At 38.0% G+C, this 24,371-nt stretch overlaps 1 protein-coding gene across 3 annotated transcripts in view; it reads right to left on the bottom strand.

Annotated features, from left to right (window-relative positions):
- Nucleotides 1–247: 247 nt before the first annotated feature.
- LOC123746022 (equilibrative nucleoside transporter 1) overlaps nt 248–24,371 on the bottom strand; it is a 54,758-nt gene continuing 30,634 nt past the window's right edge. For 2 of the 3 annotated variants that reach the window (XM_045727162.2, XM_045727164.2), the window contains 8 exons: nt 14,410–14,491; nt 13,457–13,608; nt 11,194–11,339; nt 9,813–10,045; nt 8,991–9,201; nt 7,298–7,383; nt 6,533–6,732; nt 248–4,531 (listed from right to left, as the gene is read on the bottom strand). In XM_045727162.2, the coding sequence (XP_045583118.2) occupies nt 4,420–4,531; nt 6,533–6,732; nt 7,298–7,383; nt 8,991–9,201; nt 9,813–10,045; nt 11,194–11,339; nt 13,457–13,608; nt 14,410–14,491 (1,222 nt within the window). In that variant the 3' untranslated portion in view covers nt 248–4,419. Of the gene's footprint in view, nt 4,532–6,532; nt 6,733–7,297; nt 7,384–8,990; nt 9,202–9,812; nt 10,046–11,193; nt 11,340–13,456; nt 13,609–14,409; nt 14,492–20,649; nt 20,890–24,371 lie in introns of those variants that run through there. The other variant, XM_045727165.2, reaches the window with a different exon arrangement.

Raw genomic sequence — 24,371 nt, 5'->3', positions numbered from 1 at the left:
AAGTTAACAACTTAATAAAGGAAAATAAACCATTTTTTCTTTATGAATAAATATTATTGTAAATAAAAAATATATAATAAAAGTAAGTTTATAAAAGTAATATGCATAATACTCGTGGAAAAATATTTCAGGGTTTCTGTTTTGGGCGTCTTATTGCCTGGTTTTCAGCTACACTTAAATGAACCCAGTCAGATCATACTCTACACACTTCTCCCACTTTTGGTGTACAATAATATGAAACAAAAGATAAAGAAATAATATTTAGTACTTCAAAATACATTAATTACAACTTGCAAAAGCTCAATGAAACAAATTCTTTGCTTTAAAGAACAATAAAACGTAAATCTCAAACACACTGTGCTTGTACACGTATTGCTTTCATGACACAGGTGCCACACAGTTTTGAAGTAAACATAATGAACTAAACAATCATCTGGCACCATATAGTTCTACTGGTTCATTACATGACCATAACACAGAATAACACACATTTAGAAAAAAAAAAATACACTTAAAATATAAAAGGCCATTATTTATTTTAATATAGAACACATCAAATGAATGGCAACAAATTAATTTAAGACATCCTTACCATGTAGATTTGTCTGCTTTATTGACTTTTTGAGATTAGACACATCCACATAGGAAGGGAACAGAACTATCTGGAGAAAACAAAGCCATTGCAACTGTATAGCACTTGCAAGGGGTCAGGATAAGGATTTGGGATGGGATGGGGGGGTAGGAATGGTACCCAAACAAATGGACAGTCAGAGATTAAACGCCGACCTGCTTGAAGTGAGACCATCGCTCTACCGTTCAGTAGTTAGAGCAACGTGGGAAAATAATTACTTGCCAATGATACTAAAAATAACCATAGCTATACACACAAAATGATGTGTAGTAATGACATAACTAACAAATAATACAAATATATATATAGACAATTTCTGAAAACTGTTCTAATTGTTTATATCAAGGACTGTCAATGCCCAGAAAACATTTAGTAGCGTACAAATCTGCACCATGAATACACGAAGAATATAATGTACAAAGAATGTCTAAATGTAGAATAATACATTTAGTGAACGTACTATGTATATACATTATACTTTACCCATTTCCCACTGTCACGGGAAATGCTGATTAATACATATTGGAAGTAATAAATAGTTACTGTATCAAATGAAAGTGCAAAGCCAGTAGTGTATAGATTTAAAACACTATCTAAGATACACGTAAAGGCAAGGAACTTAAATATTATTCTACATGCCTATATGAAGGCAGGCCGTAAATAAATCAGTCACTGAGGCATGTAAGTAACAATATCTGATTTAAGAGAACTGAAAAAACAAAACAAAAATTAATCGTCAAAACAAAATTAATGGTAACACAAAATTAATGGTAAAACAAAATTAACGGTCATCCTTGAAACTTTGCCAGCCGACACAAGTGTGTGTAACTGCGAGAACAAGATAATTTGGGAGACAAAGTAAATCTAGTTTTACATCAAATGATCAAGATTCTACCTAGTATGGACAATATGCATTCAACCTGATGAAATTTCTTAATATCTGGTTTTGTTGATTGGAAGGCCAATTTATTATCAAATAAAGCTACCCATTCTGCCCTCCATCATATAAATTTAGGCAAATATATTATTGGATAGTAATCTGGGAAAGGCAAATTATAAATGACTCAAAAGCAGCACTTTTCACTTACATGTAGTTGTATACAATGGTAGGGTGCTGCTATGTATGATAGTTTTTGTGGGTATCTTTTTGAAACTCCATGAAACTGGATAATAAACTGCTAGTGATGATAATTAATTTCCTCTAATTTAATAAACTATCCTGTATTGTCACTGTAATCTCTACTAGTACTTTGAGCTCTGTAAAAATTAGACATTACAAGTCTGCAACAACAAAGATCTGATACAAGCACCTGAACAAGGCATATGCACCACACATCCTGAATCTTAAGGCATATAGAGTTAAAAAAAAACTCAATTCAATGAAGTGAGGAACACAAACCAGTAAACAATGAGAGAATCTAAGACTTATGAGGTAACATATGGTCACACCATTTAGTCAGTCTGCAGGTTATTATAAATCAAGATTATATCTTAACATCACACCCTTACATTATCAAACTAAGTATATACCTTTATCATACCTTAATCAGTTTATTGATTCTTCAAGATTTACCCATTGAAATGAGATAAAAAATAACTGTCAAATTAAAAAAAGAATTACCTATTTATCAATTTAATATTTTAAAAATAATGCATGTCAAAATGTCAATTTTTTTTCTTAATATTCTACTTATGGGAACACCGGTAATGCATTTTATATCAAACTTATGTACGCAACTAAATAATGCAGGTACAATAATGTACAATTTTCTTTTACAAACATTTTGAACAACAAGAGAAAAAATATTACATCCAACAAATAAAACTCATTACAGACAAAATCCAGTCTCACTGTGCACGTGTACAGTACACTGTATTACAACAGTAAGTAAAGCCTACGAGTAATTTTATTAATATTAAATCACCGGAGTCATAACTAAAGTAAAATCATACTGAACAGTACACGAAATAAATTTAAAATGTACAATTAACATTATGGCCAGAGAACAAGAGCTCGGCTATAAGTTTTCAGTTAAGGTGAAATAACTTTGTTCTTCACAAATAAAGATAAATAACACACCTTATGATCACTATAATTTGGTAAGACGATAAGCCTTAAAATAAGTTAACTTCTAACTTAATTTTTCACAAGTATTGCAGACTTTATTTATCCCCAAAAATATGAAAGGCCATTATATAAAGATAAAAGTAAATACTGCATAAGCCTCATAAAAAACAGGAACTAATATTTAATTTATGAATAAAACCCCTTTCATTAGAAAGTAGAGTGAAGGTAACAAATAAAATATGAGTCTGTTAACACATTACATTTCATTCAAAGATTTTATGAAATCTTGTAAATATATCTGGAGAGACAAATTACAATGCTCAGATACAGAACTATACTTTGTCACAAAAAGAAAATGCAAATTTTCAGTTTTTTCCCCTTGGTTATTTCACACCACGACATTCAAAAGATACCAGCTCGCCATATCTGCCTAGGTTATCTCACTTTAACATTACATCAACTTGTAGAACTACTTTACCACAGCTACTGTACAAACATTGGTTCAACAATCTGGTACTGTACAAATCTCAATTATGCCATCAGATATATACAAACACATTCAACCTATGCAGAAACATTTATTTCCTGTTTCAGTCAAAATATAAACTAAGGAAATAAGAATTGATTTTTGACTAACACAGTATTGTATAGTAAAAACTATACTCAAGACAAAAATATATTTCATAATACTGTGCTTATTTAATTCAATACAAACAATGAAGAAAAAAACAGAATTCCAGCTGGTATACAATTAAAGCACTAGAAGATACAGTGCTCATTTCTAATCTTTTTGCATCTTCATCTAAATACACACATGACAGTTCTTTGATTTAGCTTAAATTATTGCTGTCTAAAAATAAGCAACACTCCCTATTATTTGACAGAAAACAATAGCTCTGCACAAATGGCTCAAGTTAGTTGCAGCAGACCTGACAACAAGTATAGCAAAGGTGCAATATTTTGCCCATTTTTTGGTTTTCTAGTTGCTAACATGCACAACAAGCATGTTTAATTTGACTGCAAGATATTTAGGGCCAGTAATGAGGACAGGCAGTCAGGAATAGCTATGCTGTCTACTGCTGTGTATTCAGTTTTGAATGCTACAAGAATAGGCAACAGTTCAACTTGTAAGGTGAATTCCCAATTGTTGGCTTTAAATTCCTGTCAACTGTGTTACCGATGGACCAGCATACAATGACAGTACAGTACTTTTTACCCTGGTTGGACTGAGAGAGCTGTCAATATATATATGGACTGTGTGGTGTTGCTTTTATTTGTACATTGTGTATGTGTTCAAGGCCACTTAACTGAATGGCAACCTGAATATGAGGATTCAATGTCAAAGCCACTGAGGTCTGATTAAACATTCTTTTGTCTACTGTAAGTCTTCTGTACTATCTGCTCACAGGTAGTGTGCCCAATAAACTAGCTGCCATTTATGGCATCAATAAATCGATCAATACATGCACCTCCCATGCAAGTCTTTCCAATTCTTTGAAATAATATAGTAGAGTTCATAGTTAAATATATATATGAATGATACTCTGTACATTACAACTGTTATCAGTGATAAAGATGCAATGTCTTTACAAATATATAATTTTAAATCATTTTTTCCAGCTGGATAGCTCTATCATAACTCTTCATGGAGTTACTATTTAAACCAACAACAATATGACTTCCAAGTTTAGATCTACATCAAGATTTTGCTTAGGCCTCATTAGCCAATAAGTGCAAAGGCAAATGACGAAAGGCCTCCTGTCAGTAGCCCTAAGCCCAGCATGGCAGCCATCATACTACTTGCTACTTCAGCCTTGTCTTCAGACACCATCCTAAAAAAAAAAGTTAAAAGTTAATTACACAATTTTATAAAGGAGCCAATTCTAATGAAATTTAGAAATCCTGCAAGTTACCATGATGATTCCTTACCTTGAACATGCACACACACGTTTGAAGCAAATACTGTACTAAAAGAAGAGAAGTGTACACAAGCAGAAGACCCCAGCAGGATAAGAATTCAAAGGATGGATCTTGAGGTTATCTTGAGGTTATCTTGAGATGATTTCGGGGCTTTTTTAGTGTCCCCGCGGCCCGGTCCTCGACCAGGCCTCCACCCCCAGGAAGCAGCCCGTGACAGTTGACTAACACCCAGGTACCTATTTTACTGCTAGGTAACAGGGGCATAGGGTGAAAGAAACTCTGTCCACTGTTTCTCGCCGGCGCCCGGGATCGAACCCGGGACCACAGGATCACAAGTCCAGTGTGCTGTCCGCTCGGCCGACCGGCTCCCTAACCGGTTTATCCTCCCTGGATAAACTAATCTGGTAAACCAGGACTTTTTGTGTTCATTTACCTCACTGTTGTCTGTTTTGTTTTGCTCTATCCTTCTTGGTCTGAGTGAGCTAAAATCCTTAACTCCCTATACAGAAGAGGGCAGGTTTTGACTCCAGTCCTTGGTAGACGTAGTGACGTGCAAGTGCCTGGTGTGATCCAAATTTGATGGCACTTTTCAAGTTGCTAGCAACAGCGAGCCATTATAGGAGCCCTCTCAGATAAGGCAGGGTAGACTGTATCTACTTAAATTGTCAAAAGCATTTGATATTGTTCCTCATGAAAGGCTTATTTACAAAATGAAGAAACAAGCTAGGATAGCTAGAAAGACATTGAACTGAAAAATGAGAGTACTTGAAAGACAGAAAACAGTCAACAGCAGGATTTATGTTGCAGGAAAGTTATAAGAGATCCCCCCAAAGCCTGGTCCAAGGACCAATGCTGTTCCTAATTTATATGAATGACCTACCTGATGGAGTCAACTCATACATGTCAATATTTGCATGTAATACAAAGCTAATGAGGAATGTAAACATTGATGAATATTGAAATTTGGAAGAAATAACTACACTTAATATATTACTGTCAGGAATAATTGTTTGTCAGGAAGACCCGACAAACTCTAGGAGTAGGCAAACAAATGGGGTTTCTAGAACTCAACAAATGTAAGGTAATGAAGATGGGAAAGAGATAAAGGAAATAAAGAAGAATCTACTCTATAAGGGAAAGGCAACAACTTGAATTGGTAATAATAAATAATAATGTGGATTGGATATAATTCCATCATTAACACCAAAGGCACACATAAATACGGTAACACTGACAGCATATGGAAATGCTGATAAACATAACTAATAAAAAATAAGAACCCCTTCAACGCAATCTACATGACCTATATTAGAACCAATACAGCACCGAAATATGCAAAACTGGTCTAGAATCTGCACCTTGTGAAACATACAACCAAAACTGAAAAAGTACCAAGGTCTGCAATAAGATTAGTACCAAAAGTAAGATGTTAAGGAAACTAGATCTCCCAAACCTTGTGGAGAGAAGAAACAAAGATTATGATCACAACATACAAGGTACTGAGGGAAAAAGACCAGGTGGACAAGGATAGGCACTTTTAAATTTATATAAAGTAGGATAAATAGATGTAAGTGGAAACTGAAAACACAAATGAGTCAAAGAAATGTTAGGAAATATGATAACCTTATGCTGGTTATTAACATGCAGAATGCACTGACATAAGTTTTGGAAGCCACCACTATCCATAACTTGAAAGGCTAATCACTAAATGCAGTGATTATCCTTTCAAGCTAATGCAGGCAAAGATTTCAAACTTCTAGAAAGTTAAATTATAACAACAGGTACACGGCTAATAGACAAGACATATATAGAGCTAAACATAATTTCCCTTAAGTCACAGATTTGTAAGCATGGTTAAAAGTACACTGTCAAGGACACAGGAGACATGTAATACATATTTGGTTTGTACTTACTTTGGGCCATACATCATGCAGAGGGATGAACAGTAGCCATTGGAGAGGGAGAAGAGGAGCATGAAGACCACATACCAAGCATCGTGTCCGAACACAGTGGGAATGATCGAGCTGGGGTTGTGGTTACACAGCAGGAACAGAGGAATGAAGACTATGCGCAGAAAAACCATAACGTATAGAATCTTTGATCCACGTTGAGGCTGAGGAAAGTAAAAGCTATTAGAGAGAGCAATATTAGCCTCCAGTTTTTTATTTACTCCAATGAATGCAGACTTAAAATATTAAATTATAGAAAAGCTACTATTCAAAAATAAAATTAATCTAAAACTTCAATTCAAATGTTAAATATTTATTACTTGGTAATAATATTTGACCACAAATTATAAAATATTTACGTAACAACTTAAATGATCATATACACTGTACTGTAGTAGCAAAATTTTATAAAAATTATAAACCACACAATAAAAATGGCTGAATAAATGGTCTAGGTGCTTCTTAAATTGTATACTGTACAATGTGTGTGTATATATAGTGTGCTCCTCTAATCTGCCCTCCTAACTATATGTGAAAGCTGAATGAATCAGGAAGAGAGAATGGAGTGCCGCTACCTTTGTGCTCGGTACAATAATGTATCTATAGTATATCTATATATAGTATATCTATATAGTACAGGTATCTATAATAATGCCATACAATAAAACACACCGATATGAAACATTTCATTGCCATTAAAAAACAATCATAATTCATGTTATAACTTACCCACATTAGAAAACCAGCACCTTGACGTCCAACATAGTCCCCTACGTTAAACAATAGAAAGGTAACCACAGGCTGGAAGTACACCTCTGCAGAAAAAATAGCCTGTATTTTTAAAAGTTCATTTCTTTCAATGGTTAAGCAATTTACTTTTGTCTTCAACAAGTCTAAACCCATCTTTTATTCCAAATGATTCTTTACTCACCAATAACATTTATGTACTTTTACTGTAACTATCTTTGATACATCATTAGATACAGGAAATATCTGTATTTATCTTAGATTGATGTATCTAAGAAAGATATAATCAATCTTTGATACATCAATCTAAGATAGATACAGATATTTACTGTATCTGTCTTAAATTGCATTATTTTTGAAAGGGCTTAAGAGTGAGAATTATCCAAAATATGTAAAATAATTATATACTGTAATGATTTAGCCATCAAAATAGTGACATCAGCAATGGTGGTCTGAATTCTCAGCTTTTACAGTGTCTCTCCTGCCTTCATTATTCATGATCAGGACTGGCTTGTCCTGAAACCTTGACTCAAGTCAACTGTGCTACTCAAATCCCAAACAGAGGCATCATGGTGGCTGATTAACCTACTGCCAAGGATCTCGCTTTTCTTTTCCCCTCATCTTGCCACAGGATCAATGGCGTTCATTTGAACGAGGGTTCAACCAAAGCACTAAATGCAGTGGTTAGCAAGCCACTCCCACCACAGCCAGAACCTAGCCAACCTTCTTTTCCAGCAACAGGAGAGCTGAGAAAAACAAAAGAGGTTAAAAAATAAGTGAGTGTTCATGTGATTTATACCTAATCATAATCATATGATCATAATACCAGAAAGTGGTATTATACAGAGTCCTGGAGAATCAGAACAAATAACTTAGGCAAAGCCTCTGCTGATGCAGATATCAAGACCAGAGAAACTGTATGCATTGTGAAGCTGCATGGAATATATAGTTCCTACACTGGAAGGAAACAATGAGCATCGCCCAGACAATAGTCTTGACATCCACCACAACCATCTCTTGCAGTAAATGGGGAACTTGGACATAAAGCTACAGAGACCACACATGGTGTGATAGGGCAGGCACATACAAATCCTTATTTAGAAAGTTCAGTTTCTCCCAGGAAAAAAGCACAAAAACCAAAATTGTTTTCCATTTTAGGAGATAAAAATCATGTAATTTCTCTAAGCAAAACAAGTGACTGCCTGCTGGCCAGGAGATTGAGACCTGGCACTGCGGCCCCAAAGGAATTTATGATAAGCAAATCAAATTATGAAACTAGCTCACTGTAAATGCGAACTGCTTCAGCTTGGAGACTGTACTTGTGATTCAGTTCTTGAATCCACTGTGGATATATACATTAAACTGTGCAACTATATTATCAAGACTAACTTGCTTAGCCAAATGAAATTTCGGGTTCAGTTCCTGAACTCATTATGTGCCCCAGTAACCTTTTTCATTACCGCCCACAGGATGGGTATGGCATGCATAATAAATTAACTAAATAAGAAGAAAAACCCCATTAACCCAGCAAGTACTTACAGTAGACATAAAATACAGAGAATATTGGGAAAATAAATTTGGATAACTCTGATGAGAGTCCAATCTATATGATACAAATCAGTGAGCAGTCAGTGTAACTGTAATGTAAAACTTTGAACAATGACAAATTACTTACTTGCCCACATTTCGTCATCTGAGTGGGAAATGATCTTGACGCACAAGGCTGGGAATGCTCCGAGGGTTACAGCAAAAACACCAGATACTGACAATCCCACTGGCCATATCTCCTTGAAGGTCTCAATTTGCTCAGATATTGACCTTCCAGCAGGAGGTCCACTCTTCTCTTTCTCAGGTTCTTGACAGTTAGTGTAGTGCTTGTAGAACTCCTGGATATAAACAGTTTTTTACAAATTATATAAATTAACTTTAAATATGGTATCAACTTTGTCAAATTTAACCACTCACTTAAATTATTAAGGCAAATAGGATACTGTACGATAATTCTTAACAAGACACATTAGTTTGTCTCATGAGAATACTAAAGCTAAAAGTATTTTTAGAGAATACTAAAGCTAAAGTTATTCTTCAGCTTTACCTGCCTTCTCAAACCCTATCTAGATTATGCCAAACACTGGAACCCTCAAAACAAAACAATTGGGTGAATTGCTATTTTCAAGCAAATAAGCTAGATCATTTAAGTCAACTTTTGGAAAAGGAACAAAACAAGACACTAAAGTAACTTTTGTTCAAAAGACTAAAATGGATAAAGCCCTCACAATGCTAGGAAGTGAAATCTCATTATGCTAAAAGCAACAGTAATCAGAAAGTTTACCTAAATCATAGTTAAAATGAGTATCAAATATTAAATAGCAAACATTGTACTAAACGAGAAAAGGATTCATACTAGAGTTTGATAGATAATTAGGTTTGTTTCTTCTCTATAACTATGAGGGTGGAATTAAAATACTGCATAACAAACTAGATATCAGTTACTCACTGTTTTTGACATATAAAGGTAGGCAGCTAGTGTGAGAATCATTACTCCAACAGCAATCATGAAGTATATAAAAGCAGCATTTTCATCCCTTGCTCCAACAGAGAGGGAGACAATGCGTGCCCCTGAGGCAAACACACCACCCAGAGCTTGTCCGGCCACTACAGCAGTAATGTACTTCTCAGGAAACATTCCCGCAACACCAAATAAGCCTCCTTGGAAGATAGCTCCTGAACCTGAGATTAAAATAGAGTAATGTTAAGGTTTAAATTGGAAATTGTATTTTAATTAACAAAAATAATAACGCATACTGTACTGTAATTTTTTTCCTCATTACCATGGTATTCAGTGTTTCAATATCTTTCATACTATGGAAATCATCTCAACAAATATGATGAAACTAAAATCAGGTTAATGCATTGTTAGTAAAAAAATCTTAAGGATTTTTATTGGGATATGACCATAAATAGGGTTTCTTCATTAAGATATGTAAATGTACTTATTTCTGAATTCACTATATCTATACAGCACTACATAATTCCCTTAAAATAAATTGCAAATGCATTAGAAACATGACCATACAAGGGCTTGGGGACCATTCAAGCTTGTTTCATATGTTTGGTTAATTGTGACCGCATTGCTGGCATTGTTGATTTTCCATGTATAGTGAAGCTATCCATGTATAGTGAACTATCCTGCTAACTATTTTCTTGGTACGGGATCTTGTAGAAGAAAAGCAATCAAGTTACCAAAATTCACGGTAAAGAAATTCTAGTAATTATTGAAGGATTTACTTTCTACAATGTTTCATTACTCTCTAGAACAACTGTAGGTAAATAATGAGCACATGAGGTACAATTGCTAACCGCAATGTCGTGGATAATAACAACATTTCATTCTACATGTGCAACATTTCATTCACTTGGTCCATTGGACCCTCGAACCACAGACCACAAAACCAGCAGCCATAGTCCTACCATCTAATAAGGAAGGATCGCAGAGGTACCCAACTGGTATCAAGCTAGAAGTTTAGGCCTCCAATGGTTTAAGTGAATGTAGTGTTATTATCCACGATATTGTGCTTAGCAATTTATATGACTAGCATGTGGATCACCTAACACTTCCATGCTCAAATGGCACCTCAGGGAAGGCCTAAAGTTTCAGTCGGATACCAACTGGACATCTGAAATCCTTCCTTATTGTAGGATTTCTTGTGGCATGGCTAGTAAGACAGCAGGCTGCTGCTTTTGTGGCCCATGGTTTGAGGCTCCAATGGTCCAAGTGAATGAAATGTTATCATTTAAGTACATATCTCCACTGCTTATATTTCAGTAGTAACTATAAAATAATAAAAGAAACACACTTTGCTTTGACACCCACTCACTGTTAATAATAATGATGATGATGATAGTTAATATAAAGAAGCCCCATTGCCAATCATCTGTGTTGATCTGTGTAAGTATCGTGGTCAGGGAGAAGAGTATTATCATCAGAGTGAGCGACACCAGAAGTCTGAGTCGCTGAGGAATCCTGTCCAGAGATAAAAAAAAAGTCTTAGAGAATTATATAATTATCTAATTCTTATCAATTTTTTACCAAATAACATAGGGTACTGTATAAAAACAGCAGTGATGTTAACTATGTATGGGGATGATATAGTTATAATGGGCTGCAAATAAAAAGACCCAGAACTTAAATATTTCTTAGGAGGTAACATTAATTTTTTACTAAATTATATCTAGTACTGTACCAGTATTTAGAATAATGTAAATTGTGCAGCTAAATCCACACTAGCTTGTGGTAAAAGTCAATCTGATTCACAGATGAGCAACTTTACACTTGCTAAGGGCTTCAGAAAAAATGTGTTGAAAGTCATAAAATGTCTCTCTGGTTGGACACGAGTGGCTCCCTTGTAGCTAGCTCACTAAGGTAACTTCATACACACGAGTCACATCAACCTTAGAAGTCCTGGACAGCCTACTAGGTACCAAAGTCAAAACAGGGACACCTCACGGAAGTACAGGGAACAGGAGGTGCAATATGATTACCCTCAGCAAAGGAAACATCCAGAAAGTAAATGAAGCAATACAGACAAGTGCAAGGTTCACAAAAAAAAAGAATGTCATCAGACCTCAATCTGGAGCTGAAACATCACAAACCAATGCACCTGGAACGGGGTGGGGAAGGAACCAGGGGGCCACCGAGACACAACCAGAGAGAGGCGTTTCATTACATTTAAAGCTGGTTTTCTGAAAGGGCTAAATGATGGTTCCCTGAAGGACCACAACCTCCCACAAGGACCAAAAGAGCAAAACCCAAATTCCGAGTGTGAACCTCCCACACCCGACAACTGAAAGTGAGGGGGAGACAAAAACAGAACCTTGAAGAACCTATCACAGACTAAAGGGACAATTGAGAACTGAGAAGAGGAAAGAAACACGAACACCTTACCAAGCCTGCTCAAGAGAAGTATGAGCCAGCCTAACAACTCTTTTGTCATGAAGCAGGCTCAACCAAAGCAGACCCGTCAAATGTAAACGTTGCAGACACCAGGATGGAAGGTATCACCCACCCAACTGGCGGCATTTCAAACAGAAAAAATGGCTGTAGGCATGTAGCAAGGATGAGAGACCCTTTCAAACTCATAAGAGCTGAGTTCAGACCCAGCGGGTCAAACTACTGTATTGAGCCACACCAAAGACCCATAGGGTTTACCAGGGGCCTGAAAGAACACCCCATGCAGGACACCCAAGCACTCAGGATACTCACCGAAGGAACTGACACTGAACTCAGACCTAAGGATAAATGCAGCTCAGGCGGGCATAAGCAGCACACCATATAGGCAAGCATACACCTCTATAGTGTCCTACTGCAAAAGCCCTGAACACCTCCAACCACAGAACCTTGCAGAGAAGTCAGAAACCATTGCACTACCCAGAGTGAGGTACTCTACTCAGTAGTACAACTTATGGGGCAAACCCTCAAAATCTCGCTTACTAGAAATCATATTATCAGAGCAGGGGCAACAACAAACAAATTCCTAGGAAAGGGCAGCCTAAAACACATGGAACTCAAGACAAAGGATAACAAAGTCCATGTAACAAGTGAGGTCTGAAACAAGCTTGTGAAACAAATACTAAACTCAGGAATGATACGCAAGGAAATAGCCCCTACAGGGCAGAGACTAAAGACTGATCCACACTTATCTTGGACAAATCAGGACTTGCTAAATCTGGCAAGTCATGAAGAAATTCACACTCAGGGACATCTAGGACAACACCTTGATGACATGGGTGTCAGGAGCTTCATTGGTGCTGCCACCTGTTGGTGACCAGTCATAACTAGGGAGGAGTCCACTCTAACAACTGAGTAAATTGTATGTGGAGTTGTTTGCTGCTTCAGTTCTTTTCTCTCTCTGAATCTTGCAGTTGTCTGTATTGCTTCATTTACTTTCTGGATGTTTTCTTTGGCAAGGGTGATCATAACCTCCCGCTCTGTTCCTCTGTGAGGGGAGCTAGGTTCTGGCATTAGTCCCCAGTAGGCCATTCAAAACACCAAAGGCTGATGTGATTCATGTATACCTGTATTGGATTACTACTGCAAGCAAGCTATAGGAAACCACCATTTGACCCAATACAGAAACTTACTTGTGGCTGAAGAGAGCATTGATGAAGAGGAATACAAAGTTGGGTATCTGGGAAAAGCAGACCTGCATAGGCGTGTATAACCTTTGCAATTCAGTCTGCTCAATAGCTGTCTCATTACCGAGTGATGTATTCCGAAACTTGAAATCCCAGTACTGTAAGCAAAAACACACTGTTAATGTAGTATCATTGGTAATGAATAATGAGTACATTGTAATTTCTTTTCTCATTTAATTTCTCACTGAAATGGGTAGAGGAAAATGTTTAGAGAGCAATGCATACTAGCCTACAGACACTAATTTGCACTTTTCTTATTAAATAATGGTCTCAGAACATTCTGAGCTGACTGAAAAGAACACACATACAGTATTATAACAGTATTAGTTTGTGAAAATTAAGGTTCTTGCTGTTTAGTATTATTTTATATCTCTTGCCCTGTTAAACACCATGGTGACTTGAGAAGAAAGTTTCTGAACCACTTTGAATGTATAAATATAATGTTTAAATACTCTGAGATCAATGACTATACATAGTTTGCCTGTACAGTACCTTAAATAACTACTTAACAGCAGCAATTTAAATATAAGTTCCATGTTACTACAAACTACCATCTTCCAATACTATTGTAGCATGTTACTACGAACTAAAGAAAGATTTTTTATTGTTTTTATTTAAGATCGATTACCGATTTTCCCCTCACACACAAAGTAAATGTATTACCAGTTTATAAGAAAAGAGATATACAAAAGGCACTAAACTACAGATTAGTGTCATCTGCAAGTAATGCTACACATATTAAGTCACCACCTGAATGGCAGTGAAAGGAGCCAAAAAATTTACCTCCATTTTAGCAGCAATAATGGCAACTCAAGGTAGAATGCATTGCTTCATAAGTGCAGGTAACTATTATGCATGTTATCTGAGGGACATTGCAAGGAAGTAAAAATGCAAGTTACCGTCTGAGCAGTGATGAAGAAATTCCATGGTAGCAGAGTTCCCAGGCCCAGGAGCAAGAAACAGGCATACACCACGCCACCTCTGTAACCATTACAAATGTTAGAAAACACGCTAATTAATGAATGCAATTATTTTTGTTTATGTAGTAAGTGTTATGCTGAATAAAATACCAAGTCACAATAATGTGGTTTAAGAGTTGGTATCCAACCCCACACACACACACACCACAAAATGATGAAATAACAATGTTTCAGTCCGTCCTGGACCATTATTATTTCAAGTCTTGATAATGGTCTAGGATGGACCAAAACATTGTTTCTTCACTTTCAAATGTGTGGGCTATACATCTGGTCTTTTGAAGCAATGAATAATAATAATAATAATAATAATAATAATAATAATAATAATAATAATAATAATAATAATAATTTGTATTTGCAAGAATGTACAATGGGTTGGTGATATTACATAAGACTGGTATTTTTGCATTCATGCAAAGCTACTAACACGCATAGCATTTTGGGCAGCATAGCATGAAGTACTACAAATGACTACTGGAGTGTGTTCCAGTAATTGTCTACATATAAACTGACAAGTGAGCCTTTGTCCTAAACATAATATTCTCAAGTTATACCTTTATTGTATTATAAATCACAGGCATAAAGTATAAAACGTATATGCTGAGCATGTTTTCTTTGAAGCAGTCTGAAGAGTTTAGTTTTCTGTAAATAAAATTCTCGGGTACACTTAAATAGTTTTTGAATTCCATATTTCATATTTTTTCAATAATACCCCATATTAACATAACGAAATGTAATGAAACCTAACCCAACCGAGCCATTAATAAAGAGTATATAATAACACTAATGACAGTCATTTTTTACAGGCTATTCATGCCCACGCCACCTCTTAGGTGGCCTAATCTTCATCAATCAATCAGTCATTTTCAATCCATTACCCTCAAGGGATCTCCCTGAAGACAGTTTGCTGAATCATATAGGGTCTACCCCCATTCGAGTTTGCTGAACATTAGAATTTGGCTGTGTTAAGCTTTTTGGATACAGATTAATGTAATACCAGTATTCTGTCCGAAAACACTAAAAAAGTATACATATATACACGAGCACAACATGATACTATTTGCAGGGTGCCAAGTTTGTGATTTTGTACATTATTTGGACCAGGAAGTCCTAACAAAACTAACAACCAAATGCTGAGTAATGCAGTGTAGGTTGGGAGGGAAGGGAAGGGAAGGGAATTATCAGGGGAAAGCGCCAAGCCATTACGACTATATAGCACTGGGAAGGGATCAGGATAAGGATTTGGGATGGGACGGGGGTAAGGAATGGTGCCCAACCACTTGGACGGTCGGGGATTGAACGCTGACCTGCATGAAGCGAGACCGTCGCTCTACCGTCCAGCCCAAGTGGTTGGGTGCACTGGGAGGGAGGCAACGTGGCAAATCAATGATAGGAGGCCTGGTCGAGGACAGGGCCGCGGGGACCTTGAGCCCCGAAATCATCGCAAGGTAACCTCTTTGAGCAAAATTAATGTATAATTTTTCCCAGAGGCAGTGTTGTCAGAGTGGACAAAATGATGAAAAATGGGCAACTTTTGAAATACTGGCGTTCCTAAATTTTGTATTTTGATGGTTGCTATTTTTTCTTCTCGCCTGGAACTCTGACCCGGCCCTGGGGACGTCAGTCCTATTAACCATCGAAAGAAAAGGTAACAATAAGGTAAGGTAATCCTCCCCAGGGGACGATAGACTTCCCAACCTTAATTGCCATTAATGCTTCATCCCGGGTAATGTCTATGCAAGTGACATCCTCACTGTTGCAGACTGTCAACATTTCATTTCTCTCTGGGTCTTTCCAAGAATCTAATGATTCTCGTTATAGTGAACAGCATAAGAACGTAAGGATTAAGACAACTGCATAAGGCCTATTTACCCCCATACGTGACAGTTCTAGTTATATCAAGATTGATTGATTGATGAAGATTAAACAACCCAAAAGGTGGCACGGGCATGAATAGCCTGTAAGCGGTGGCCCTTTTGAGCCATTACCAGTATCAATAGATGATACTGGAGATCTGTGGCGGTGCGACTGCACCCTGCGTGACGGGAGATGTCTTCCGTAAGTTATATCAACCCAAACTCATTCATATATATGCAAGAATAATCACAAAATCACACATGATTCGATTATCTTGGCCGGGGGGGGGGATTGACCGGGCGCCAATCCTTAACTGTAGCCTCTGTTAACCCAGCAGTGAATAGGTACCAGGTTGTTAAACGATTCGGTGGGGTCGTATTCCGGAGAAAATTATTATTAAGGACCTGCCCGAAACGCTACGCGTGCTAGTGGCTTTACAGGAATGTAAAAACTTATATGTAATGTAAACTCTTGTGCGTATGTATCCGAACATTTTCGTTTCACCATATTATCAAGTAACAGCCCCTTGATAATGTTTTGCAACACGAAAACGTTCGGAATTTTCGTTTCACTATCTTAGTTAATACTTATGCATTCACATATATGTCTACCCTCCTGGACTCTTGTGAAAGAAAAGTCAACAACAACAAAACCAGGACTAAGGCTCATGTTGGGCTACAATTAAAAAGCATGATTCTTGATAAGGGAGGTAATCATCCACATCATACCCGATGATGTGGATGATCTCCCCCACCGCGGGAGGAGCCCACCTTCAAAATAGTAATAGAAGGTCTTCCGATGAAATAGGCTGCCTATGATCCAACAATCCTAAGGCGGGCACAGATCAGCATTGTAGCAGCAGGAGCCACCCACATTTTCACAGACGGATCGGTGGACACACAATATAAGCGTGCTGGTGCTGCTCTTTGCGTGGACAGCGAACAGGCATATGGAGACTGGTAAAACCAGTATCATCACCCCAAGCTGAACTGTTTCACACACAACAGACATTCGCATATGTGATTGCACAAAACACTCAAAATGCAATCATACACAGACTAAAATGCTGCACTTCAAATACACAAATTTACGAAAGAAGCAGTGGATAGACAACGTGGAAATAGTTACAACAATTTTGTATCTAGCAGCAGTAGCTAAAGGCAAAAGTCTCATCATAACCTTAAATTGGATACCATCCCATGTTGGAATTCCATTAAATAAGAAAGCTGACGAAACTGCTAAATTGGCAACTTGTCATCCAGTGATCCACAAAAGAACCCACCATAAACATAAACACCAAAAAAGACTCCCATCTCAACAAAGCCCATCTACGACAGAGTAACAGAAGGTGCGCCCTCTGCAATATGATATCTTCAGGCCACAGTTAGACAGGTTTAATATTCCGAAAGCAATACCCTAATGAAATAACAGTTCTGTTGTATCGACTACGTCTAGGTTTCAGATGCAACTGGGAAATTAGTGGGAATGCATCTTTAGCCTAACAATCACAGAAACACCACTACTTTACCTCCTGGAATGTGAAGCAACCAAGGACCTCAGAAGAGCTTTAAAAGTCTTTGAAACTAGCAGTAACCACCCTGAAACCATCAACACTGCCACTCTTAAGGTCAAGTGTCCAGCTGAACACACACCCTCAAATACTGTCGAGCAGTATCTCCTCCCCCACACTTAAGGAATAAATAAAGGAATAAGGAATAAATAAGCATAATGCTTAATAAGAATGTGAGCAATAATAACAATATGTGTGTTAACCCCAATTAGCAGCCACATAGACTGACAATTCAAAATGCGCGCTCAATACACAGTACACAGTACCCAGGATGGGCTCCCGGTAACCAAGAAAACCTGATAACCGACTGGCTGACTCATTCATTTGTGTCGGCACATCCTATCCTCATTTACAACTATCTTTTCAAGACCCAAAATCACATTCACACTAAACATTTTCCACCTACTCATGCTCGTGTCACTTCTTGGGTTGCCTAATCTTCATAAATCAATCATGTTGGGAATGTTGTGTACCAGAGCCGATTCGACATGACAGCGCCGATGAAGAGTAAAAGCAGTAAAGATTATTTTAGAAGACCAATCTATATGACGATTAGAGTCCCTAATATGACAGAAGAAAACACTGTCTGCAGACTTAACTTATTAACTGCAGACTTAATGGAGAGGACAAGCCGAACAGGAAATATAGTAGACACCAGCAGCATTGAAAGCAGGAGAATCAGTGCAAGTTTTGGTTTGTGGAAAGGCGAGTTTTACTTCAAGAGGACGAAGGGTGTTAGTGATTTTTTTTAGTTCAGATATGAAGGGAAGGCAGAGCACAGTGTTACTAGTGTTGGAAACAGGTTTGGGATGAAGGGAAGGCAGAGCACAGTGTTACTAGTGTTGGAAACAGGTTTGGGATGAAGGGAAGGCAGAGCACAGTGTTACTAGTGTTGGAAACAGGTTTGGGATGAAGGGAAGGCAGAGCACAGTGTTACTAGTGTTGGAAACAGGTTTGGGATGAAGGCAGAGTAGTGTTACTAGTGTTGGAAACAGGTTTGGGATGAAGGGAAGGCAGAGCACAGTGTTACTAGTGTTGGAAACAGGTTTGGGATGAAGGGAAGGCAGAGCACTGTGTTACTAGTGTTGGAAACAGGTTTGGGATGAAGGGAAGGCAGAGCACAGTGTTACTAGTGTTGGAAACAGGTTTGGGATGAAGGGAAGGCAGAGCACAGTGTTACTAGTGTTGGAAACAGGTTTGGGATGAAGGCAGAGTAGTGTTACTAGTGTTGGAAACAGGTTTGGGATAAAAAAAATTCCTTTTACCTTGAGAATAGGCACAGTTGATAAAATGTGAGGGGTAACCAAGGCGAGAGAAAGACTAAAATAGAAAAAAATACAAATCTAGAAACTCAGGGTCACTAATGCGTCAACCCCATCTTACGCAAAAGCGTAGGACATGAGAGGAGATACGAGAATACTTTATAATTAATGACTCATTATGTCTGGGGACAGGCAGCCAGTTTATACGTACAGTACATGTGTGGCTTATATCGAGGTCCCCCCAGGGTCTAATTAGTGACCCCCCAAAGGACCCTACCCTTTATTTAACAGAAGATATGGCTAATGCACTAGGTATTTTATTACTAACGCTTATAGAAATAAATTTGTTGCTGTACTTCTTGCTTAGTCGAATACTAGACAACGTTGCGGGAATTCAGTCGTGGAAGATGCCTTTTCACAGCCAAAATCGCCTCCTGTATTTCGCATAAAAATAAAACTATCGCAGTCATATGCTTCGCTACCTTCCACCCTGCTATATTAAAGCTATCGTTAATTGTCATATTAAAGCTATATTGAATTGCCAGCCACTCCATCTATTCGAATTACTGCAAGAGTCGAGATTTATTCTTTCTTATTGTAAAAAGCTGCAATCTTTCATTTGATGTAAACTTAATTTGAGATATGGTTTGTGCACTTTTATTAATCTCGTGCATGCAGATCCTCCACATCCTTCAGCGATACAATGAGCCACTGTGAAAGCATTTATCTCATTAATACTCTTTGGGAGTTACTATTCAGTACCAATGTTACATGTATGTGTCCATGTAGAGTTTTGTTTTAGAGAGACGGGACACGGTAATCTACTAGTGAACGCATGCAAACATTCAACATACGTGCAATATATTGAATTGTTGAAGCAAAAATGTGTGTATTTATCTTAAAGTTTGTGTATAATTAATGCTATAATTCGAAGCTTGGTAAAGGATTCATGTGGACACCCTGTACATCAACGTATTGATACCGATCTAAGCTTGTACAAGCATGCCGTAATATACACGTAACGTGTGAAAAAATCCGTATATGAAGTGGTTTTGCGCGAAATACATTTATCATTTAAACTGAGGAACTTTATGCTCGGTTATGAACCGTCAGTTTTAGATAAGTACTAAGTTTAAACTTTAAATTAACTATATGCAACATCGGTTCTAAAATATCAGGTAGTAAAACTAGAGATTTGATTGATATTAATTATAAATATCAGGTAGATAAGTTTTGCATGTTTCAGGATTGTATCCCGCCCTAACATAATCATAAATATATATGTCTAAGCACCAATATATTTGTTAAAAATATACTGATAGGAGCCTGTGATACATTTTATGAATGTTGCTATTGGTATAACGTCCTCAACAATTTTCGAATCTATATAACTATTGCAACTTCCTTTCCCATAAAATTAGTTCATCAAAAAAATGGTTAGTGACATGAAAAAGAAAGGTTATTACTCACTTAGATACCATCCTTTCTCAGTTGTCTGACCGGAGCTAGTTAATTATATCCACTGGCAAGTGCAACCACGCTGAAAAGTCCTTCTTGTTTTTTGAAAATTACGGCACAATCACTGACAAAAACCTTCACTTCATAAGCAATGAATACTTAATTGTGAGCTTCAGTAACGAGAACAGAGCTGTCGGAGACGAGACGACCCACACTCCCCCGGCGGCGTCCGCAGCTCAACTGACTGAGTGAGTGGCTGCTGATGTGCCCTAAGTATCCCCTCGTCGCCGCATGATGCTCACGCATATGTGCAACTTTATCTTCTCTGTTTTCTGCGTAAAGTACACGAGTGGATGAATTTTCTTCATCCACTCTGCGTAAAGTACACGACTGGATGAAGATAAATAAACATACTTTGACAAAAAATGTTTTACGTAAGTAGGGCGAACTTTAAAGATGGAAATACTAAAAGTATCTCCTCCGACGGCCTAGTACTGAGTCACGTGTCGGTCTGCCCACCCTTGAATCTGGCAAGTATGTGGATGGGTGACCATATGGACATAACCTCCAATTGGTTTGGAGGACATTAGTAAGCATATTAAGGATATCCTGTCCTCGACATGGTATTCAGACGTATGCCACCAGACTGAACCCAGAACTGAGAGATATGAGCTATGAGGAAATTGAAATTTCAATTTCCTCATAGCTCATATCTCTCAGTTAAGCTACGGAAGCTAAACCTCACGCACCTGGAAGACAGAAAAGTAAGGGGGGACATAAGAATAAAGGTAACTGCAGAAGGCCTATTGGTCCATACGAGGCAGCTCCTATTTATAACCACACAACACCACTCATGACAAATAAATTTTGGTAAAACGTTACGTGGAAATTAGTTTCACAAATCAACAATCCTATGACCGAACTAATATTTACCCAGGTCTTTCCTAAATCTAAACTTATCCAATTTATGCCCATTGTTTCGTGTTCTGTCTTGTGTTGATACTTGTAATACCCTATTAATATCCCCTTTGTTATGTCTATTCATCCACCTGTACAGGTGGGACCAAAGAGCCAAAACTCAACCCCCTCAAGCACAACTAGGTGAGTACATCTCTACCCCCGTTTCCCAACAAATTTAAGACTTTAGGCCTATATGTTATCTTTTTCCTGTCTCCCTAAGAGACCACAAGAGTCAGACAATGGAGTACATAAGTTGACCAGATCACACACTAGAAAGTTAAGGGACAACGACATTTCGGTCCGTCCTGGACCATTCACAATCGACTTGAGAATGGTCCAGTTCGGACTGAAATGTCGTCGTCCCTCCACTTTCTAGTGTGTGGTTTGGTCAACACATTTCAGCCACGTTATTGTGACTCCTCGTCTGCATGGGGTACATATAATACATGAACAGCGTTTTGAAATGGTCAAAAGATTGGCAGATGCCAATACCAAAACCAAAGATTTAGGAAAGACTTGGGTGAGTGCTGGTTCGGTAACAGGGTTGTTGATTTGTGGAACCAATTACCGCGAAACGTAGTGGAGGTGGGGTCCCTCGATTGTTTCAAGCGTGGGCTGGACATGTATATGAGTGGGGTTGGGTGGTTATAAATAGGAGCTGCCTCGTAAGGGCCAATAGGCCTTCTGCAGTTACCTTTGTTCTTATGTTCTTATGCAGATTAAAGCTGACAAATGCAAGGTTCTGAGGTAAGTAATGATGATAAGAGTTACAAGATATCAGCTGAATGGTGTTGAAATTGTGAAGTCTGACTACCAAAGAAATCTTGGGATCATGATTAGAAAGAATTTAAGGATTAGAAAGAATTTAAGGATTGGTAAGACTTTTAAGAAAAAAAACAATGCATAAATGTTCGAAATAAGGCAAATAGGATACCGAGATTTATTTCTAGAAGCGTTAGCAATCAATGATGTTTTTCGTCAGCTATATCTTGCTCTTCTTAGAGAGATATAGTGATCTGCATTTATATTATGCAGTTCACTTTTAGTCGCCATACTCTAGAATGGACATATGACTCCTTATGAAGATGTATTAATATACGAAAGTACTTAAGGAAATTCCAGTTTCAATTTTCCTCCGTGGTCTGACACTGTCATAAATTAGAACGTGTCCAGCGTAATAGGACAACGTTAGTCCCGGAAATTAGAAACCTTGCATAAGGAGAGACTGAAAAAGATTAATTTACGTTCTATAGAAAGGCGAAGAGTTAAGAGGTGATATGAGTGAAGTGTTCAAGTAGATGACTGGGCACAAGGGGAGATGTCAACACGAAACAATGGATATAAATTGGATAAGTTTAGATTTAGGTATCTCTTGAGGTTATCTTGAGATGATTTCGGGACTTTTAGTGTCCCCGCGGCCCGGTCCTCGACCAGGCCTCCACCCCCAGGAAGCTGCCCGTGACAGCTGACTAACACCCAGGTACCTATTTTACTGGTAAGAGCTGTGTAACAACTGGTTTAGCAACAAGGCTATTGATTTATACAACAAATTACCAGGTAACAATAAAAGTGCTTCAAGCGTAGGTTAGATATACATGAACGAGCTTAGGTGAACATGTCATTGTGACTGTCAGGCTCCTGATGGGTAGAGGGACAATATAAACTAAGATCCCTGTCTATTATACCATGCATGACACAAACACCAAATTAACTGTCCATTACCCATCCGAGTAATGGTCTGACTCAAGGTAACTTAACCTGCCTAACCAAGCGCGCGCACATCATCTACATCCCCAAGATGTAGATGATCTACATTATAATCTACAACACACTCGGGAGTCTACGAACTGTGACGTATGACACACAGAGCGCATCATCACCATCAGTGCCAGACTTATGCAAGCAAAATTCCCGCCATTTCCCCCCCCCCTCTGGCTGTTCTCCAGCTACGCTCCTCTCATCCAGTAAGCATTATCCACACAGGATGTACCCACCATCACTATCACGCTACGCTTCCTTTGCTCATTATATCACAAATTATTATTATTATTATATATATTACTAACCACCATAACGTGGATAATAACATTTCATTCACTTTAGACCATCAAAGTCCGCAGCTCTACCAACTGAGCCACCAGCACCCATTAATAAGGAAGGATTCTAGACACACTTATTCAACTGGAATTTTAGGCCTTCCGTGTGGGTGCCACTTTGGCATGATGATGTTAAGGTGATGATTGGCTGATGAAGAAGGGTGAGGCGATGGCACTTCCCGAGAGATACAATGTATGTGGGAGATTGATGAAGATTAAGGCCCCCCAAGAGGTGGCATGGGCATGAATAGCCCGTAATATGTGTGGGTGGGTGGGGCGGTATTAATAAATAGTGGTGGGTGGTGCGTATTTGAGGACGCTCCACACCGCCGCCCTGGCCAACACACCAACCTAATTCCAGAACAAACTTGTAGCTCTACTTGTTAATTTTGGCGTACTTTTGCATCAATATTTATATGTAAAGCAGAAAGTGTCGCTCATAATATCGTTTCGGATCACATTAAACTAACAACCATCGTTTTAACTTTAATGTTAGCAATATTTATACATTGTAAGCCTACCTGTTGTTGGTTCTGGGAATTAATGTCTCCGCGGCCTACGTGGGTGGTGTAATGACAGTGGATAAATGTGGAGAAGATCAGACGTCCCCACAAGGCTAAGGTGGTCTGATCAGACGTCCCCACAAGGCTAAGGTGGTCTGATCAGACGTCCCCACAA

Source organism: Procambarus clarkii, chromosome 78 (genome assembly GCF_040958095.1).
Source record: "Procambarus clarkii isolate CNS0578487 chromosome 78, FALCON_Pclarkii_2.0, whole genome shotgun sequence".
NCBI classification, from domain to species: domain Eukaryota; kingdom Metazoa; phylum Arthropoda; class Malacostraca; order Decapoda; family Cambaridae; genus Procambarus; species Procambarus clarkii.
The sequence above is the reverse complement of the archived record's forward strand: the minus strand, read 5'-3'. Positions and strand labels throughout refer to the sequence as shown.